We start from the raw sequence: 21,787 nt of genomic DNA, 5'->3' as shown, positions 1-21,787 counted from the left end.
GACCCTAACCTTAAACAAAACACTATCACTAGCCCGATGGGTAAACCTATACCTAAACCTAACCGTGACATTAACCCTAGACCTAAACTTAATCCTAAATATAGCCATAAATCAAGCCATAGCCCTAAACATAAACCTAGCTCCAGCACTAACAATAATCATTAGTCTAATGCAATGACTAAAAATACCCCAGAACTAACCCGAGTAACATTGTGCTCCTAACCGTAATTCCAATGTAACCTGAACACTGACCCTTACCCTAACACAAACCCTAGCTCTAAACCTTATCCTAACCAAAAACATACCGTAACACTAGACCTATCCATAACCCTAACCTGAAAACCAGCCATTACCATAATCCTAGTTCTTACATTACCCATAGTCCTAACACTAGCCATAAACCTCCTCCCAAAACCTAGCCCTAAATGTAGCACTAAAACTAGCTATAAGCCTAATCCTAACCTTAGCCCTACCCCTAACCCTCACACTTGCCTAGCCCTAAACTTAGCTCAAACTCTTACCCTAAATGTAACCCTAACCCTAACCCTAACCCTTGCCCTAATCTTAACTGTAACCATAGCACAAATCCTACCTCAATATCCTTAAATATAAACCTAACCCTAATGCTAACCCTATCCCTAACTCTAACCCTAATTCTAACTATAGCCCTGACTGTAACCCTAAAACTCACCCTAGCCCTAGCCATAAACACTTAATGTAAACCTAACCCTAACACTAACCCTAGGCCTAACCCTAACCCTAGTCCTAATCCTAACTTTAATCCAATCCCTAACACTAGCACTAACTCTATCCATTACCCTACACATAAGCCTATCCCAAATGCTAACCCTAGGCCTAAACCTAGCACTAAACCTAAAACTAACCCTATACATTACTCTATACCTAATCTGAACCCCAAAACTAATCCTATTCATTACTCTAACCCTAACCCTAATGCTAATTTGAGCCCTAACACAAATCCTTAACCTAAAGTAAACCCTAACCTGCAATTTGACCCTAAAAATACACCCAGCTCTAAACCTGACCCTTACCCTAAATCCAACACTTACACTAGACCTAGCCATAAACCTAACCCTAACCATGAACCTAGACCTGACATTAGTCCTAGCCCTAATTGTAGTCCTTACCCTAACACAAACCTAGCCCTCATCCTAGCCCTAAACCTAGCCTTAATCCTAATCCAAAGCCTCACCCTGGCTCTATCCCTAATTTTAACACTCGACCGAGCCCTGAACCTAACTATAAGCCCATCACATCCCTTAAAACTAACCCTAACCCTAACAATTACACAAACCCTAACCCTAGCCTTAACCATAGGCCTAACACTAACACTAACTCTAATGCTAATCCTAGCCCTAATTTAGCCCTAACCCTAACCCTTCCCCTAACCCTAGTCCTAAGACTAACTCACTCTCACCCTAGCCCTATTTTTATTTCTAACCCTGTTACCTTAGCCCTAAAAGTAGCCCTCATCATAGCCATAGCCCTCACCCTAGATCTAACCATAAGTCTAAATCTAACCCTAAACTTAAGCCTAAACCTCATCCTACCACTAGCCCTAATACCATTGCTAATCCTAAACCTAGCCCTAACCCTAGTCCTAGCCCTAAAACAAAACCGAGCCATTGCTCTAACAAAAACCTTAACCTAAACCAAACCCTAATCCTACAACTAGCAATAACCCTAGCTCTAATTCAAGTCCTAGGCCTAAAACTAATCATAGCTCTAAATATCACCCTAACCCTAAAGCTAATGCTGACACTAGACCAGCCCAAATCCCATCTCTAAAACTAACCCTACTCATAAACATAGTTCTTACATTGGCCTTAGCCCTAACTCTAGCCTTAACCCTAACACAAAATAGCCCTCATCTGAGCCCTAACATTAGATTTAACACTAACCCTTATCCTAGTCCTAAACCTAACCCTAACTCTAGCCCTAACCATATTTCTTACCCTAAGCCAAACCCTATCCATAATGCTAACCCGAGTCCTAATCCTAATCCTTAGACTAACCCTATTTCTAGTCCTAACACAAGCACTCATTCTAGCTCTAATTCTAACCCCAAACCTAACCCTATCCTTCACCCTTATTCTGACACTAACACTAATTATAGGTCTAAACCTGAACCTAACCCTAAACAGAACCCTGAAACAAGCCTTATAGTAACCTTATACCTAAACCTTACCCTAACACTAGATCTAAACCTAAACCATATCCTAAATCTAGCAGTAACTCTAGCTCTAGACCTAAACAAAACTTAATCCTACCCCTAACAATAACCCTTAACCTAAAACAAACACTAACTCTACCCCTAAACCTAACCTTGTCCTAATTCTGGCTTTCACCCTAACCCTAACTTTAACCTGAACACTGACCTTGCCTTTAACAATAAACTATCTCTAATCCTGAGCCTAATCATCATCTAAACCTAACACTAGACCTAGCCATAACTCTAACCCTAATACTAGCCCTAATCATAACCCTAGCTCTTATATTACCCATAGCCTTAACCCTAGGCCTAAACCTAACACAAAACCTATATCTTATCCTAGGCCTTAACCTAGCCTTAGGCGTAAACCTAACACAAACTGTAGTCAAATCCATACCCTAACCTCGCCTTAGTGTTAACCCTGGCTCAAAACCTAACCCTTACCCTAAATATAAACCTACACCTATCCCTAAATCTAACTCTAAACCTAGCCCCTAATCCTAACCTTAACTCTAGCACTAAACCTAGCTCTAAAGATACCCATTACCCTAAACATAACCCTAACTCTATTGATAACCCTAAACCTAAACCTAACCAAAAAACTAATCCTAGACCTAACCCTAAACCTCACCCTCAACATAGACCTAACCCTAGCTCAAACTCTATCGCTTATCATAAACCTAACCATAACCATAGCCCTAACCATAAGCCTAAACCTCAGTCTAACTCTAACCATAAACCTAAACCTACATCTAATCGTATCCATTACCCTAACCCTAACACTACCCCTAAAGATGACCATAGCCCTAATCCTAACCCTAACCCTAACCATACTGTAATCTTATCCCTAGACCTAACCCTAAACCTAACCCTCGCCCTAGCCCTAAACGAAGCTCAAAACCCAACTCTTTCACTAAACATAAACCTATCCCTAACCCTGGATCTAACCCTAACCCTAACCCTAACTCAAGACTTATTTCTAACCATAAACCTAGCCCTAAGCTTAGCTCTAACCATATCCATTATCCTAACCATAACCCTGACCCTAATGCTAACTCTAGACCTATTGCTAACCCTAACCTTATCAATTACTCTAAACCTAAACTAAACCCTTAACAAAAACCTATCATTACCCTAACCCTGACCCTAAAGCTAATTAGAGCCCTAACCCTAAACCTTAACCTCAAACAAACTATAACCCTAAATCTAACCATTACACTAGACCTATCCATAAAACATTCTAAATCTATCCCCAACTGTAACCTTAGACCTGACATTAGCACTAGCCCTAATCCTAGCTCTAACCCTAACACAAATCCCAAGGCTTATCCTAGCCCTAAACCTAGCCTTAATCCTAACCCTAACCCTAACCTTAGCCCTAACCCTAGCCCTAAGACTAACTCTAACTCTCACTCTTGCCCCATCCCTAGTTCTAAACCTATAATTTACTGGAACAATAATCCTAGCCCTAACCCTAGCCCTATCCTTAGCCCTAGCCCTAACCTAGATCTAACTCTAACTCTAAATCTAACTTTAACCCTAAGCCTAAACCTAAACCTAAAACTAGCCTAACCTTAATGCTAATCCTAAAACTAGCCCTAATCTTAGCCCTAGCCCTAAAACAAATCCCAGATATAGCACTAAACCTAACCCTTAACTTAAACCGAACCCTAAGCCTAACCCTAAACTTAGCCCTAATTCGAGTTTTAAGCTGAACCCCAAACTAACCCTGACGCTGAATCCAACCACAACACTAACCCTACTTCTAAAGATCACCCTAAGCCTAACCCTAAACCTAACACTAGACCTAGCCCCAACCTTAAACCTAAATTTAGCTTTAAATGTAACCCTGGTACTTACAATAGCCATAACCCTAACCCTAGTACTAACTTAACACAAAACCTAGCCCTAATTCAAGACCTAACCCAAGCTTTAACCCTAACACTAACCCTAACTCTAGTCCTAATCAGAACCATAACCCTAGCCCTAACCCCAGCTCTAACCCTATTGATCGCCATAACTGTAACCCTAACACTAATGCTAACCTTAGGCCTAAACCTAACCCTATCCCTAATCCTAACCCTATCCATTACCCTCAACCAAACCTAAACCCTAAACCTCACCTATCATTACCCTAACCCTAACCTTAATGCTAATTCAAGCCCTAAATTTAAACCATAGCCTATCCCAAACCCTAACCAAGGCCCTGACCCTAATAATACCCCAGGCTCTAAACCTGACCTAAAATTAAACATAACCCTTACACTACCTGTATCCATAAACCTAACCCTAATTCTATCTTTAACAATAACTCTAGACATTATATTAGTCCTTGCCCTAATCCTAGCCCTACCCTAAAACAAATCCTAGCCCTCATCCTAGCCCTAAAACCAGCCTTAATCATAACCCTAACCCTAACCATAGGCCTAACCCTAATTCTAACCCTCACCCAACCTCTAAACCTAGCTATAATGCCAATCCTTACCCTAAACTTAACCCTAACCCTAAACCTAATGCTAGGCCTAGGCTGAACAATAACCCTAGCCCTAATTCTAGTCCTAATTTAACCCTATCCCTAACCCTACCCCTAGCCCTAAGACTAACTCTAACTTTCACACTAGCCCTATCCCTAGTTCTAACCCTATCCATTACTGTAACCCTAACCCTAGCTCTAACCCTAGCCATAAACCTTGCCCTAGCCGTAACCCTAGATCTATCCCTAACTCTAAATCTAACACTAACCCTAAGCCTAAGCCTAACATAAACACTAGCCCTAACACTAAAGATACTCGTCAAACTAGCCCTAACCCTGACCCTAGCAGTAAATCAAAACCAAGCAATAGCCCTAATACTAAACCTTAACTTAAACCAAATTTTAATACTACACCTAGACCTAACCGTAGCCCTAATTTGAGTCCAACCTTAGCCTGAATACTAACCCTGACTCTGACTCATATCCTAACACTCACCCTAGCTCTAAACACCATCCTAACCTTAAACCAAACACTTACAGTAACCCTAGCCATAATTTGAGTCCTAACCTTAACCTTAAAACTAACCCTGGCCCTGACTACTAACCTAACACTAAAACTAGCTCTAAATATCACCCAAGCCTTAAACCTAATTCTAACACTAGAGGTCTAACTCCTAACCATAACCCTAAAATTAACCCTAATTGTAACCCTAGTTCTTACATTAGCTGTTACTCTAACCCTAGCCCTAATCCTAACACAGAAATTAGCCCTAATCTTAGCTCTAAACCTAGCTTTCACCCTAACCATAGCCCTAACCCTAGCTCTAACTCTATCCCTTACCGTAAGCCAAACCCTAACACTAAATATAATCCTAATTCTAACACTAATCCTTAACCTAACCCAAATCTTAATCATATTACTACTCCTAACTCTAGCCCTCATTCTAGCTCTAACCATAACCCAAACCCTAACCCTAACCCTGAACCTTATTCTGACCCTAACACTAATCGTGGGTCTAAACCTGAACCTAACCCTAAACCAAACTCTAACACTAGCCCTAGACCTAAACCTAATCCTAAATCTAGCCATAACTCTAGCCCTAGACCTAAAGAAAAAACCTAGACCTTGCCCTAATAATAACACTTAGCCTAAGCCAAACACTAACTCTTCCCCTAGACCTAATCCTAGTCCTAATTCTGGCTTTAATTCTAACCATAATCCTAATCTGAACACTGACCCTGACATTAATCCTAGCTCTAAACATCACCCTAACCCTGAAACTATACCTAGCCCTAACATTAACCCTAAAACTAGCTGCAATCATAACAAGTTCTTAATTTAGCCATAGCCCTAACCTATTGACAAACCTAGCTCTAATCTAATCCCTACCCTATTTTTAACTCTAAAGCTAACCCTAACGCTAAGCATAGCCCTAACCCTAAGCCTAAACCTAACCTTATATCCAATCCTAAGCATAACACTAGCCCTAACCTTAACTCTAACCCTTTTCATTACCCCAAGGATAACCCTAACCCTTATGTTAACCCTAGACCAAACCCTAATCCTATGCCCATCCCAAACCCTATCCATTACCCTACAGATAACTTGAACCCTAAATCTAAAACTATTGTTAAGCTATCACTAAACCTAATGTTAATTCAAGCCCTAAACATAAACCATAACCTAACCTTAACCCTAACCCTGACCCTAATAATACCCCTAGGTCTAAACCTGACACTAACCATAAACCTAACCCTTAAAATAGACCTAGATATAAACCTAACCCTAATGCTATCCCTAACTCTAACCATAATCCTGACATTAGCCCTAGCTCTAATCCTAGTCCTAACCCTAACACAAACCTTAACCCACATCTTAGACATAATCCTCGCCTTCAACATAACCCTAACCCTAACCCTAATTCTAACTCTCACCCTATCCCTAAAACTAGGTATAAACTCACCCCTTACCCTAAACCTAACCCTAATCCAAACCCTAACACTAAACCTAGCCCTAACCCTAGGCCTAACTCTAACATTAACACTTGCCCTAATCTCAGACTTAACTTAGCCCTATCCCTAACACTAAACATAACCCTAGCCCTAAGACTAACTATAACTCTTAACTTAGACCTATAGGGTAGTACTAAACTTTTTCCTTACCATTACCCTAAACCTAGACCTAATCTTAACCCTAACCCTAGCCCTAGCCCTAAAACAAAACCAAGTTATAGCCCTAATCTTTACCCTTAACCTAAACCAAACCCTAACCTTACACCTAGCCCTAACCCTATCCATAACCGTATCCCTAATTCTAGTCCTAACCTGAAAACTAACCCTGACCCTGACTCTGAGCCTAACACTAAACCTAGCTCTAAAATCATTGTAACCATAAATCTAACCCTAACACTAGACCTAGCCTTAACCCTAACTTCATAACTAGCGCTAGTCATAACCTTACTTTGTGCATTAGCCATAGTCTTAACCCTAGCCCTAACCTAACCCAAAACCTAGCCTTAATCAGAGTCCTTATCCTAGCTTTAACCCTTAACTTAAACCTAACACTAACCCAAACAAAATCCCTAATTCTATACATAACCCTAGCCCTAAACTTAGGTCTAACTCTATCCAATACCCTAATGATAACCCTAACCCTTGTGCTAACCATAGGCCTAACCCTAACCTTACCCATTACACTAAACCACAACTAAACCTTAAACCTAACCCTGTCATTACCCTAACCCTAAATCTAATGCTAATTTGAGCCCTAAACTTAAACCCTAACCTAACCCAAACACTAACCTTGATTCTGACCCTAATAATATCCTTAGCTTTAAAACTGACCCTTACCCTAAATATAACCTTTACACTGGACCAAGCCATAAACCTAACACTAAATGTATCCCTAATTGTAACCCTAGACCTGACATTAGACCTAGACCTAATATTAGCCCTTAACCTAATACAAACACTAGCCCTCAACCTAGCCCTAAACCCTAGCCTTTATCATAACCTTAACCCTAACCCTGGCCCTAACCCTAATACTAACCCTCGCCAAGCCCTCAATCTTGCTATAACCCATTCCTTTAAACTAAATGTAACCTTAACTCTAACCCTAAACCTAGGCCTAAACCTAACACCAACCCTAGACCTAATTTAGCCCTATCCCTAACTATAACCCTAAACCTAGCCATAAGACGAACTCTCTCACACTAGCCCTATCACTAGTTCTAACCCTATTCCTTACCATAAACATAACCCTAGCCCTAACCATTGTCCTAACCCTTGCCCTATCTTTAGCCCTAGCACTAACCATAGATCAACACCTATTTCTAAATCTAACCCTAATCTGAAGCCTAAGCCTAACCCATACACTAGCCCTAAGCCTAAAACTAATCCTAAAACTAGCCCTAACCCTGGCCATAGCCTAAAACAAAACTGAGCCATACCTCTAACACTAATCCTTAAATTAAACGAAACCCTAACCATACACCTACCCCTAACCCTAGACCTAATTAGAGTTTTAAGCCGAACCCTAAAACTAACTCTGACCCTGACTCTGACACTAATATTAACCCCAGCTCTAATCATCACCCTGACCTTAAACCTAACCCTAACACTCAACCTAGCCCTAACCTTAATCCTAAAATTAGCCCCCAATGTAACTCTAGTACTTACATTAGCCATAACCTTAACCATAGCACTAAATTAACCTGAATCCTAGCCATAATCTGAGCCCTATCCTGAGCTTTAAACCTAAACAAATCCCTAATCATAACCCTAGCCCTAATCATAACCATAACCCTAGCCCCAACCCTAGTTTAACCCTCTCCATTACCATAAACATAACCCTAACCCTAATGCTAACCCTAGGTCTGAACCTAAAGCTATCTCTAACCTTATTTTTATCCATAACCCTAAACCTAACCTGGGCCCAAATATTAACCCTATCATTACTCTAACCCTAACCCTAACACTAGTTCAATCCCCAACTTTAGACCTTAACCTATTCCAAACCTTAACCCAGACCTTGTCCATAAAAATACACCTAGCCCTAATCCTGACCCTATCCCTAAATATAACCCTTACACTAGACGTAGCCATAATCCTAAACATAAAATTACCTTTAAACCTAATTCGAGACCTGAAATTAGCCGTACCCCAAAACCTAGCCCTAACCCTAAAACAAACATTAGCCCTCATCCCAGCACTAAACCTAGCCTTAATCATAACAGTAACTGTAACCCACGCTCCAACCTAATTCTTAATATCACCCTACCTCTAAACCTAGCTATAACATTCTCTCTTTACTTAAGCTTAATACTAACTCAGACCCTACTCTATATTTAAGCTGAACAGTAACCATAGACCTAATCCTAGCCCTAATTTATCCATTTCCCTAACCCAAGCCCTAAGACTAACTCTAACTCACACTAGCTCTATCCCTAGTTCTAATCCTATTACATACTATAATTTGACCCTAGCCCTAACCCTTGCCCTATCCTCAGTCCTAACCCTAAACATAGATATAACCCTAAATCTAAATCTAACCCTGAACCTAAGCTTAAGCCTAACACTAACACTAGCCCTAACCATAACACTAATCATAAAATTAGCACTAACCCTAACCCTAGCAGTAATACAAAACCAAGCAATAGCCTTAACCCTAAACATTAACTTAACACACAGTAACACTACATCTAGACCTAACCCTAGCCCTAAATTCGACTCCTAACCCTAACCTTAAAAGTAACCCTGACACAGACTCGTATCCTAATGCTTACCCTAGCTCTAGACCCCATCCTAACTTTAAACAAAAGCCTATCAGTAACCCTATCGCTAATTCGAGTCCTAAGCCTAACCCTGACCATGACTCATATCCTAACACTAACCCTAGTTCTAAATATCACCCTAACCTTAAACCTAACCCTAACACTATACCTACCCCTACCCCTAACCCTAAAACTAACTCTAATTGTAACCCTAGTTCTAACATTAGACAATGCCCTAACCCTAGCCCTAACCCTATAACAAATCAAGCCCTAATCCAAGCTGTAAACCTAGCTTTAACCCTAACCCTAACTCTATCCCTAACCCTAGATCTAACCTTATCCCTTACCCTAAGCAAAACCCTAACCCTCATGGTAGCCTTAGACCTATCCCTAATCCTTAGGCTAACCAAAATCCTAACCCCATTAATAGTTCTAAATCTAGCCCTCATTTTAGCTCTAATCCTATCCCAAATTCTAATGCTAACCCTGACCATTATTCTGATCCTAACATTAAACTTAGGTCTAAACCTGACCCTAACCCTAGACCAAACTCTAACACTGGCACTACCGATAAACTTATTCCTAAACCTAACTCTACCACTAGCCTTAGACCTAAATCTAATCCTAAATCTAGCCTTAGCCCTAGACCAAAACAAAAACCTAGTCCTAGCCCTAACAATAACCCTTACCCTAACCCAAACACTACCCCTACCCCTAGACCTAAACCTAGTCCTAATTCTGGCTATAACCCTAACTCTAACTCTAACTCTAACCTGAACACTGACCAGCCTTTAACATTAACCCTACCTCTAAACCTGACCCTAACTGAAAATATAAACCTAACACTAGACCTAGCCTTAACCCTAACCCTAAAACTAGCCCTACTCATATACCTAGTTCTTACATTACCCACAGCCCTAACCCTAGGCCTAAACCCAACACAAAACCTAGAGCTAATCCTAGGCCTTAACCTAGCACTAAGCATAACCCTAACCCTAACCCTAGCCCTAATCCTAACTTAACCCTAGGCTTAGTCCCAACCCTAGTTCAAAGCCTAACACTTACCATAAATATAAACCTAGAAATATCCATAAATCTAACCCTAACCCTAGCCCTAATCCTAATCTTAACCCTAGCCCTAACCCCGATTCTAAATCTACAAAATACACTAAACCTAACCCTAAACCTATTGGTAACCCTAGCCTTAACCCTAACCATAACCCTAACCCTAACCAGAAAACTAAACATAGACCTAACCCTAAACCTAACACTTGCTATAACCCTAACCCTAGCTCAAAACCTAACCCTTACCTTAAACCTAAACATAACCATAGCCCTAACCTTAACCCTAAACTTAAATCTAACCCTAACCCTAAACCTAAATCTAACCGTATCCATTACACTAAACCTAACCCTAACCCTAATGATAATCCTAGCCCTAACCCTAACTCTAACCCTAAAGTTACTGTAATTCTATTCCAAAGCTGAAGCATTCAGAAACATATTTATCCGAAAGTACTGTTTGAGACAACAGGGAAATATACATGTAATGAACTACCTCCCCAAATTATTTGGTCAGATTTCTTTGATAGTGCACAAGATTCATCTGTTAGCTTGCCCCACTAGGCTCACTTATTTTGGGACTTCTATGATAAAAGGGTCTTTAAACAGATTAGGGTTTGTTTTATGTTTAGGGTAAGGGCTAGGTTTAAACCTAGTGTTAGGGTTAGGATCATGTATCTTTGATACTGGGCAGGATTCATATTTTACCTAGCCTCACAATGTTCCCTGGTTTGGGCCTTCTTGGTTCAATGGTTTTCTGTCAGGAACAGTTTGTGTTTTAAGGTTTCACTTAATTTTGAACTATTTTGTTGAAAAGAAATGGAGCATGAAATCAAACAGGGTTGGTGCTAGCTGCTTGAAACTGCACACAATCAATTCTCTGTGGGCACTCTCTGGTTTGTTCCTTGTTGCCCTCAGCTGAAACATGCAAAGCAACTTTATTTCAGAGCACTTTTGGAGAAATAAAGGAAATATGCATATACTGAAACACTTCCCCCAATTATTTGCTCAGATTTCTTTGATATTGTGAAGGATTCATCTGTTAGCTTGCCCCACTAGGCTCCATTAGTTTGGGACTTCTATGATCAAAGGTTCTCTAAACAGGCTAGGGTGAGCTGTAGGGTTAGGATTAAGGATAGATCTAGTGTTAGGTTTACAGTAGTTTTGTTCAAATTTCTTTGATACTAGGCAGGATTTATCTTTTACCTAGCCTTACTATCTTATCCTGGTTTGGGCCTTCTAGGTTCACTGGTTTGCTGTCAGTATTTCAGATTTTTTTTAAAGATTTCACTTCATTTTGACCTATATGGATAAATGGAAATGGAGCTGGAAATCAAACAGGGTTTTTGGTAGCTGCTTGAAACTTCACACTCTCAATCAGTTCTCTGTGAGGACACTCTGGTTTTATCCTTGTGAATGTATCCCAAAGATGAGGCATGCAAAAATAACACTATGTGAGGGCATTTTAGGAGACAACAGGAAAACATGCATATACTGAACTACTTCCCCCAATCATTTGGTCAGATTTCTTTCATACTGGGCAGGGTTCATCTGTTAGCTTGCCCCACTAGGCTCCTCCTTCTATGATCAAAGGTACTCTGAACAGGTTAGGTTACAGTTAGGTCTAGTGTTAGGGTTAGAGTTTGTCTTGTTCAAATTTCTTTGATGCTGGGCAGGATATATTTTTACCTAGCCTTACTATGTTCCCCAGATTTCGGCCTTCTCAGTTCAATTCTTTGCTGACAGGAACAATTTGTATTTTATGGATTCACTTCATTTTGATCTACATGGGTAAATGGACATAGAGCTGGAAATCAAACAAGGTTGGTGCTAACTGCTTAAAACTTCATACACTCAATCAGTTCTCTGTGGGCACTCTCTGGTTTGTTCCTTGTGTAATGATTAATAAGCTGAAGCATGCAATATGGATTTATCTGAGAACACTTTAGGAGAAAACAGGGAAATATGCATGTACAGAAATAGCTAACCCAATTATTTTGTCAGATATCTTTGAAACTACCCATGATTCATCTCTAAGCTTACCCCACTAGACTCCCCAATTTTGAAACTTCTATGATCAAAGTTTCTCTAAACAGATTAGGTTTAGTGTTAGACTTAGTGTTAGGACTAGGTTTAGACCAGGTGTTAGGGTTAGAGTTAGTTTTTTTTTTTTTTTTTTTTAAATTTCTATGATACTGGGCAGGATTCACCTTTTTTCCTATTTTGACTATACTCCAAATGTTTGGGCCTCCTACGTAAAAGGGTTTTCTCTCAGGAACAGTTTCAATTTTCGTTTCTCTTCTTTTTGCCCTATAGGGGTGAATGGAAATGAAGCTGGAAATCAAACAGGGTTTGTGCTAGCTACTTGTAAAAGGTTAATAAAATAGGTACTTGTCATTCCGTTTTTCTGTATGCTTAACAAAACACTGTTGAAATCCTGAGAACTGTTTGCTAATCTTGTTCCAAGAATGTGCTGTCCCCAACTGCCAAACTGCAGAATGCACTCCCTCACTTGGTTGCAGGCAAACTGCCCACTCGCCCTGACCCGTCAATGAACTTCCCTCCCTGCCCTCTCCAAGAAAACTATATAAGCTCTGCTTAAGCTGTTCCCAGTGCTCTATCTCTCTTTGCTCTAGTGAGCCCTGATCCCCAGCATGCTGGTCTCCAAATAAACCCTTTTTGCTGTTGCATGAGACAGTCTCTTGGTGGTCTCTTCCTCCGACATTTCGCTGGTCCCTTACATTTGGTGCATTGCCCGGGAAGTGCGCATCGCCGGACAGGGAGACCCCAACAGACTCCTTTGGGGGGTAAGTAAGGTGCCTCTTCTTCTTCTTCTTCTTCATCTCCTCCTTCTTCTCCTTGTTTTTCCTTTGCGATCGCTCAGAGCTTGGTTTTTGGCTCAGTGGAGAGCGTGAGCTCTCAGAGCCTTTCTGGTTTTTCAGTTTGGGTTGGCAAAGTGTGTTTGCCAGCGGAGAGCATGAGCTCCCCCTGGCGGTGGTGGACAGACGTGTCCTGAAGCCACAGGCCACATTCTTCAAGGGACGCCTTGAAGGACTCTGGGAGGGACAGAAGTGCCCTCATCTGGGAGGGACGGAAGTGCCCTCATCTGGGATGGAAGTGCCCTCATCTGGTATATTCTCCTTCCAACCCGTCTGTTCTTGTCGGCAATTCTTTCTCTCAGGTTGAATTCACTGTCAGTTTTTAATCTTTGCCTCTGAACTTGTGTTACACGTTTACTGTGTGTGTCTGTGTTTGTGTCACGTTTGTATTGTCCCTGTCTTTGTTCAAGTAACTTTCATTTTCATTTTCAAGTAACTGACCCTTGATCACTGGACTGAAGTCCACTTAAGGGCTCAGAATCTTTCTTTTTCAGTAAAATGCCGGACTTGGCAGACTCTCTGTGCCTTAGAATGGCACACCTTTGGAGTTGGATGGCCTCCAGAAGAATCTTTCTACTCCCCACTAATTCAAAAAGTCAAAGATATTGTTTTTCAGCCAGGGCCACATAGCCATCCAGATCAACAGCCATATATCTTAACTTGGCAGGACCTCTGTGAATCTCCTCCATGGGTGAAGCCTTTTCTTGTCCCTGTCCCCGCTCCTACTCCTCCCCCCACGATTCTATCTCTCAAACCCTCTGCTCCTCCTCCACCCTCTGTTCTCCCTGAGTCTCAAGATTTGACTCTACTGGACTCTCCTCCCTTTCCTTATCCCCTGCCTTTGTTCCCCAACCCCCAACACCCTCTAAGTGAATCTCCTGCTGCTGACTCAGCCTCTCCACCATTGGAGGAAGTTAAGCCGGCCCAGCACCCTCCAGATGACTTCCCCGAGGCACACATAGCCCCTCCTCCCCTGGAGGAAGCTGGCCCGGCTAAAGGAACTCGCTGGCAGCGAATGATTAAAAACCCTGAAGCCCCCGAGATACTTCCCCTCCGTCTTTATGGGCCAATGATAGAGGATGGCCATGGTGGAGAAATGCAAGCCTACCAGTATTGGCCTTTCTCCTCTTCAGATCTATATAACTGGAAAAATAACAATCCCCCTTTTTCTGAGGACCCCACCCGGCTCACATGTCTGATTGAGTCATTGATGTTTTCACACCAGCCTACTTGGGATGACTGCCAACAACTCTTAGGCACTCTCTTCATGACAGAGGAATGAGAGAGAATCCTCCTGGAAGCTAGAGAAAAATATCCTCGGACCAGATAAGCGACCGACACAACTTCCCAACATAATCGAAGCCAACTTCCCCTTGAACCGACCAAACTGGGACCCCAACACCTTTGAAGGTAGGGAGCATCTGTCCACTTATCACCGGGCTCTAATAGTTCGTCTCCGAGCAGCCACTAGACGGCCAACTAATTTGGCCAAGGTAAGAGAGATTATTCAAGGGCCTAATGAATCTCCATCTATGTTTCTGGAGAGAATTATGGAGGCATATAGGAGATATACTCCTTTTGATCCTCAGGCAGAGGATCAAAAGGCATCTGTCACGATGGCCTTTATTGGGCAAGCTGCCCTGGATATTAAAAGAATGTTACAATGCTTAGATGGATTACAAGATATGACTCTGAGAGATTTAGTCAGAGAAGACAAGAAGGTATACTATAAGAGAGAAACTGAGGAAGAGAAGGAACAAAGGAGGGAGAAAGAAAGGGAGCAAAGGGAGGATAAAAGAAGCAAAAGACAGACTGAGGCATTGACTAAGGTCCTGGTCACAACAACAAATAGGCCAGTAGTTAAGAGACAGGGAGACAGAAAGGGATACCTGGGCCCACGCCAGAAGCCACCACCTCTGGCCTCAGATCAATGTGCCTACTGTAGAGAAAAAGGACACTGGACCAAATAGTGCCCTAGGAAGAAACAGCCACGCCAGCCAGCCATTCTAACTCTGGAGGATGACTAGGAAAGTCGGGGCTCAGATCCCCTCCCTGAGCTCAGGGTAACTTTTGATGTGGAGGGGACCCCAGTAAACTTTGAAGTGGATACAGGGGCAGTATACCCAGCCCTTAAGGACCCATTGGGCCCTCTATCAACTAAAAGATCTCTAGTTCAAGGGACTAATGGCAGTAAATATCGGGCTTGGACAACTAAGAGGACCATGGACCTGGGAAAAGGAAAAGTCCATCACTCCTTCCTAGTGATCCCAGAATGCCCGGCCCCATTGATGGGCAGAGATCTGCTCACCAAGCTCTGGGCCAGAATAACTTTTAACCCTGAAGGCCCCCAAATGGAATTTCTAAATCCTTCAGTAAAAACTCCTATAGTCATGGCTTTAACTATGTCAGTAGAAGATGATCATCAACTCTTCACACCCCCCATGACTGATCAAACAGGCAAGCTATCCCAGAAATGGATAACAGATTACCCAAATGCCTGGGTAGAAACTGCTGGGTTAGGCCTAGCCATAAAACAACCTCCAATAATGGTGGAGTTAAAAACCTCAGCCTCCCCAATTAATATTAAACAATATCCTCTGAGCAAAGAAGCTAAAGATGGGATAAGGCCCCATATTCAGAAATATCTGGCCTTAGGGGTCCTAAGGCCCTGTCAATCAGCCTGGAACACTCCCCTGCTACCAGTAAAAAAGCCAGGAACCGGGGACTATTGCCCCATTCAATACCTAAGAGAGATCAACAACAAAGTGCAGGACATTCACCCCACAGTACCTAATCCGTACAATCTGCTTAGCACCCTGAACCCTGAGCGAAAATGGTATACTGTCCTGGACTTAAAAAATGCTTTCTTTTGCTTGCCTCTGCATAAAGATAGTCAGCTGCTGTTTGCTTTCGAGTGGGTAGACCCAGAAACCGGAATGTCTGGTCAACTAACTTGCACCAGACTCCCACAGGGGTTCAAAAACTCCCCCACTCTCTTTGATGAAGCCCTCCACAGAGATCTCAACAACTTCAGAACCATGCACCCTGAAGTCACCCTACTCCAATATGTGGATGACCTGCTACTGGCAGCAGACACCAAGGAAAACTGTGAGTCTGGGACCCAAGCACTACTATCTGAGCTTGCTCAACTTGGGTATAGAGCTTCTGTCAAAAAGGCCCAAATTTTCCAGCAAGAAGTAATCTTCCTGGGCTATTCCCTTAGGGGCAGTAAACAATGGCTCACTGAGCCCAGAAAACAAACCGTTGTGCAGATACCACCCCCATCTAATAGGAGGCAACTCAGAGAGTTTCTTGGGACTGCTGGCTTTTGCAGGTTATGGATACCTGGGTTTGTATCCTTAGCTGCTCCTTTATACCCATTGTTAAAGGGAAATGCCCAATCCCAATGGAACCCTGAGCACCAACAAGCTTTTGATAACATCCAAAGGGCACTGCTATCTGCTCTGGCCTTAGCACTCCTGGATGTAGAAAAAGCCTTTACTCTCTACATTGAGGAAAAGAAAGGAATAGCACGAGGAGTGCTCACTCAGACTCTAAGACCCTGGAGAAGGCCTATAGCCTACTTATCTAAAAAGCTGGACCCAGTGGCTAGTGGATGGCTCCATTGCCTAAAAGCTATAGCAGCGGTGGCCCTACTAATCAAGGATGCTGATAAGTTAACGCTGGGGCAGAAGCTAACCATTATAGCCCCCCATGCCCTAGAGATCATCATCCGCCAGTCACCAGACAGATGGCTATCAAACTCTAGAATAACACACTATCAGAGCCTGTTGCTTGACAAGGACAGACTAATACTGGGACCCCCCACCCCACTTAACCCGGCTACACTACTACCTGAACAATCATCAGAACCCGTCACTCATGACTGTCAACATATACTGGCAGAAGAAACCAGTATTCGACGGGATTTAAAGGATCAGCCACTGCCCCATCCTGAGGTCATATGGTTCACTGATGGCAGCAGCTTTCTCCAGGATGGTAAGCAGTGGGCTGGGGCAGCAATAGTTAGCAGAACTAAAGTCATCTGGTCCTCTAGCCTCCCGGAGGGAACATCGGCTCAAAAGGCAGAGCTGATCGCCCTCACAAAGACATTAGAACTAGTGGCAGGCAAAAAGTCCACCATATACACAGATAGCCGTTATGCCTTCGCTACCGCTCATATACACTGGGCTATCTACCAGCAAAGGGGACTATTAACCTCTGCAGGAAAAGAAATAAAAAACAGAGATGAGATCCTCCGCCTCCTCTCAGCAGTGCAAAGCCCTAAAGAACTAGCTATAGTGCACTGTCCAGGACACCAGAAAGGAAACGATCCTGTAGCGGTCGGGAACAGGAGGGCGGATGAAGAGGCTAAATTGGCAGCCCTAAACGGAGTAACCATGTTAACGCTTTCCACATGGGGGGTATATGAGTCAGGAGATTTAACTACATCAGAGCACCCCGACAACTTAAGGACACTGACACTGAACTCCTTGACTACACTGAGCCCAGCTTGCAATTTCAGAAAGCCCTACACTACGTTAAAAATGTACATCAACTCACTCACCTTGGTTTAAAGAAACTGCAGGCATTCCTAAAGGATCAAGAACAGAGTTTTCCACTAACCGGCTCACAGCGAAAGGAAATAGCTGAACGAGTAACAAAAGCCTGTCGGGCCCGTCAATTGGTTAATGCTTACCCCACCAAGCTTCCTGTAGGAAGGCGCCTTCGAGGGACCAGACCAGGACAATTTTGGGAAGTGGACTTTACTGAAATTAAGCCAGCAAGGTATGGACTTAAATATCTCCTAATCGTTTTAGATGCATTTTCAGGATGGATTGAAGCCTTCCCCACAACAAGAGAAATGGCGCAAATGGTGGTCAAGAAGATCCTGGAAGATATTTTTCCAAGATACGGCCTGCCTAAGGTAATAGGGTCTGATTATGGACCGGCGTTCGTGGCCCAGGTAAGTCAGGGGTTAGCCAGGACCCTGGGGATTAATTGGAGGTTACATTGCGCTTATAGACCCCAGAGCTCAGGACAAATAGAAAGAATGAATAGAAACATTAAAGAGACCTTGACGAAATTAAGCTTGGAGACCGGCATAAAAGATTGGACTAGCTCCTGCCTTATGCACTGTTTCGTGCAAGAAATTCTCCCTCTGTTTCTTTGTGTAACCTCACCCCCTATGAAATTCTCTATGGTGCCCCTCCTCCAGTAAGGGACCTGACCCCAACTCTAAGACCTAACAATTCCTTTCACACCCCCTTGCTTGACAGACTTAAAGCTCTTGAAAGAACCCAGCGATACCTGTGAAAACAGCTGGCCACTGCCTATCAACCTGGAGACGAAGGGACTCCACATCAATATCAAGTGGGGAACTTCGTCTACGTAAGACGACATCAGGTGTCATCCCTAGAACCCCGCTGGAAAGGACCATACCAGGTGCTTCTTATAACACCTACAGCGGTAAAGGTAGACAGAATCACTTCCTGGATCCATGCCTCTCATCTCAAGCCTGCGCCCTGTCCAGACTCTGGCTGGAAATTGGAAAAGACTGGTAACCCTCTCAAATTGTGTATTCACCATGTGGATACGGCTATGGATTCTCCCCATGATCACCAGTAGTCCTAACCCTCATCCTCCCGTTCAGCAGCGATGGCTGATCACAAATCCTACTGGACAGGAAGTATGGTCGATCTCGCATACAGCCCCCTTAGGGACCTGGTGGCCATCTCTCCACCCAGACATTTGTCATCTGGCTATAGGCCTTTCCTATTGGGACATCCCTGATGAAAAAGATCCCACTAAAATTCCATTAAATCCCTTCCGTACCATAGATAATGGAAACAAACATTATGGATGTAGGGACATGCAAGCCAGATGTAGGTTGGCTAGCCTGGATTATTATGTTTGCCCGGCAGACTATCGAAGCTGCAAACAGTCACGGCTGTGTGGGGGAAAAGCCGACTTCTTCTGTAAGTCATGGGGATGTGAGCATACAGGGGCTGTCTGGTGGAACCCAAACTCCCCTGATAGTCTGATTCGGGTAAGAAGAAATAATACTAAGTTAAATCCCAAACAATGTCTCCCATTTAAACGGAGCCCCCAAGCGGGGACTTCTGGACTAGTTGACCCTACTCCATGTGACACAAATAGCCTATGCAACCCCCTAAATATAACCTTCACCTCCAAAGGAAGAAACCAAAATATCTGGGTATGACTTTCAGGAAAAACCTATGGAATGCAATTTTACACCACAGGATATGATTTTAGCCTTTGGTTCACTATCAGGTTTGAGAGAAAAGAAATTCCCTTGGCCATAGGGCCCAATCCCCTCAAGCCAGGAATTGGGCCTCATAGACAACACAAACCTAAATCTACAAGGGCCCTTTCACTTTCCCATACTCCTCAAGTTTCACCTTCATTTACTTCCCCAATCCAGAGTGAAGTCAACCCTTTCCCCTGGGGGCTAATTGAAGGAGCCTTTGCGGTGCTGAATTTCACACAACCAGACCTCACTCAGTCTTGTTGGCTCTGTCTCTCCTCTGCTCCTCCTTACTATGAAGGGATAGCAATTGATGGGACTGATGCAGTAAAAGCGCAGAGTTCCTCCTGTAATTGGGGTGAAAATCCTAATTTAACCCTCCCAGAAGTAACCGGGGCAGGCTTATGTATAGGGTCTCCACCTAAAAGTAAACAACACTTATGTACCCAGATAAAAAATATTGGCATCACACAGGGTTTCCTTACTCCTGAAAATGGAACTTTGTGGGCATGTGACACCGGGTTAACTCCCTGCATTTCAGCCCAGATATTTAACAGCTCTGTAAATTATTGTGTAATGGTGCAGATGTTTCCCAGAGTGTTCTATCATGATGCAGGTTCATTTGAAGATCAAATAGGGGTGCATACAATCCAGTTTTGCCGGGAACCTGTATCCCTCACTTTAGCCATCTTATTAGGAATGGGAATTGCTGCAGGGGTGGGGACAGGGACCACTGCCCTGGTCCATGGGACACAACAAATGACCCAATTAGAAAGAGCAATGGACCAAAACTTAAAGATATTAGAAACATCCATCAAAGCTTTGCAGGAATCTTTAACCTCTCTCTCTGAAGTTGTTTTACAGAACAGGCGAGGGTTGGGCCTCCTCTTCATGAGAGAAGAGGGACTTTGTGCTGCATTGAGGGAAGAATGTTGTTTTTATGCCGACCATACTGGAGTTGTAAAAGAATCTATGAGCAAACTAAGAAGACGCCTTGAAGAGAGTCAGAGAGAGAGAGAGAGAGAGGCCCAAAAAGGGTGGTATGAGTCTTGGTTCACACAGTTCCCCTGGTTAACTACGCTTTTATCAGCCCTGGCCGGTCCTTTAATAATTCTTATATTGTTGCTAACTCTAGCACCCTGTTTGCTCAACCGTGTAGTTTCCTTTCTCCAAGCCCAAATTGGACAAGTCAAACTTATGGTAATCAGACAACAATATACCCCACTAGCAGACACAGAATGTGACACCCCCCAATGATCACTTTTATGATTAAAAGTAGCCAGAAGAAGAAGTGGGGAATGAATGGTTAATAAAATAGGTACTTGTCACTCCGTTTTTCTGTATGCTTAACAAAACACTGTTGAAATCCTGAGAACTGTTTGCTAATCTTGTTCCCAGAATGTGCTGTCCCCAACTGCCAAACTGCAGAATGCACTCTTTCACTTGGTTGCAGGCAAACTGCCCACTCGCCTTGACCCGTCAATGAACTTCCCTCCCTGCCCTCTCCAAGAAAAGTATATAAGTTCTGCTTAAGCTGTTCCCAGTGCTCTATCTCTCTTTGCTCTAGAGAGCTCTGAGCCCCAGCATGCTGGTCTCCAAACAAACCCTTTTTGCTGTTGCATGAGACAGTCTCTTGGTGGTCTCTTCCTCCAACGTTTCGCAGGTCCCTTACACTTGAAACTTCACACACTCAGTCAGTTCTCAGTGAATATTCTCTGGTTTGTTTCCTGTGAAGTATCCCTAAGCTGAAGTAGAAAGAAACAGCTTTATCTCTGAGTGCTTTAGGAGCAAGCAAATTACACATGTACTGAAAGAGCTTTGAATGTATTTTGGTCCGTTTACTTTGATACTGTACAGGATTCATCTTTGACCAACCTTAGTAGGCTCCCCAAGTTTGGGCCATCAAGGTTCAATGGTTCATTGTTAGGAAAGTTTGGATATTTAGTTTTCACTACATTATGGCCTATAGGTGTGAATGGAAATGGAGCTGGCAATCAAACAGGGTTGGTGCTAGCTGCCTGAAACTTCACACACTCAATCACTTTGCTGTCGGCAGGCTCTGTTTTATTCTTGTGAAAGTATCTTAAGCTGAAGCATGAA

General features: G+C 42.9%; 1 protein-coding gene across 1 annotated transcript in view; it reads left to right on the top strand.

Annotated features, from left to right (window-relative positions):
* LOC139704465 (uncharacterized) overlaps positions 1-21,220 on the top strand; it is a 40,633-nt gene extending 19,413 nt beyond the window's left edge. The window contains 7 exon segments of the mRNA XM_071607291.1: positions 13,239-13,347; positions 14,087-14,725; positions 14,727-17,821; positions 17,860-18,385; positions 18,742-18,888; positions 19,260-19,397; positions 21,086-21,220. Of these exon segments, the coding sequence (XP_071463392.1) occupies positions 13,239-13,347; positions 14,087-14,725; positions 14,727-17,821; positions 17,860-18,385; positions 18,742-18,888; positions 19,260-19,397; positions 21,086-21,220 (4,789 nt within the window).
* Positions 21,221-21,787: the final 567 nt, after the last annotated feature.

Source organism: Marmota flaviventris, unplaced genomic scaffold (genome assembly GCF_047511675.1).
Source record: "Marmota flaviventris isolate mMarFla1 unplaced genomic scaffold, mMarFla1.hap1 Scaffold_65, whole genome shotgun sequence".
Taxonomy (NCBI): domain Eukaryota; kingdom Metazoa; phylum Chordata; class Mammalia; order Rodentia; family Sciuridae; genus Marmota; species Marmota flaviventris.
The sequence above is the reverse complement of the archived record's forward strand: the minus strand, read 5'-3'. Positions and strand labels throughout refer to the sequence as shown.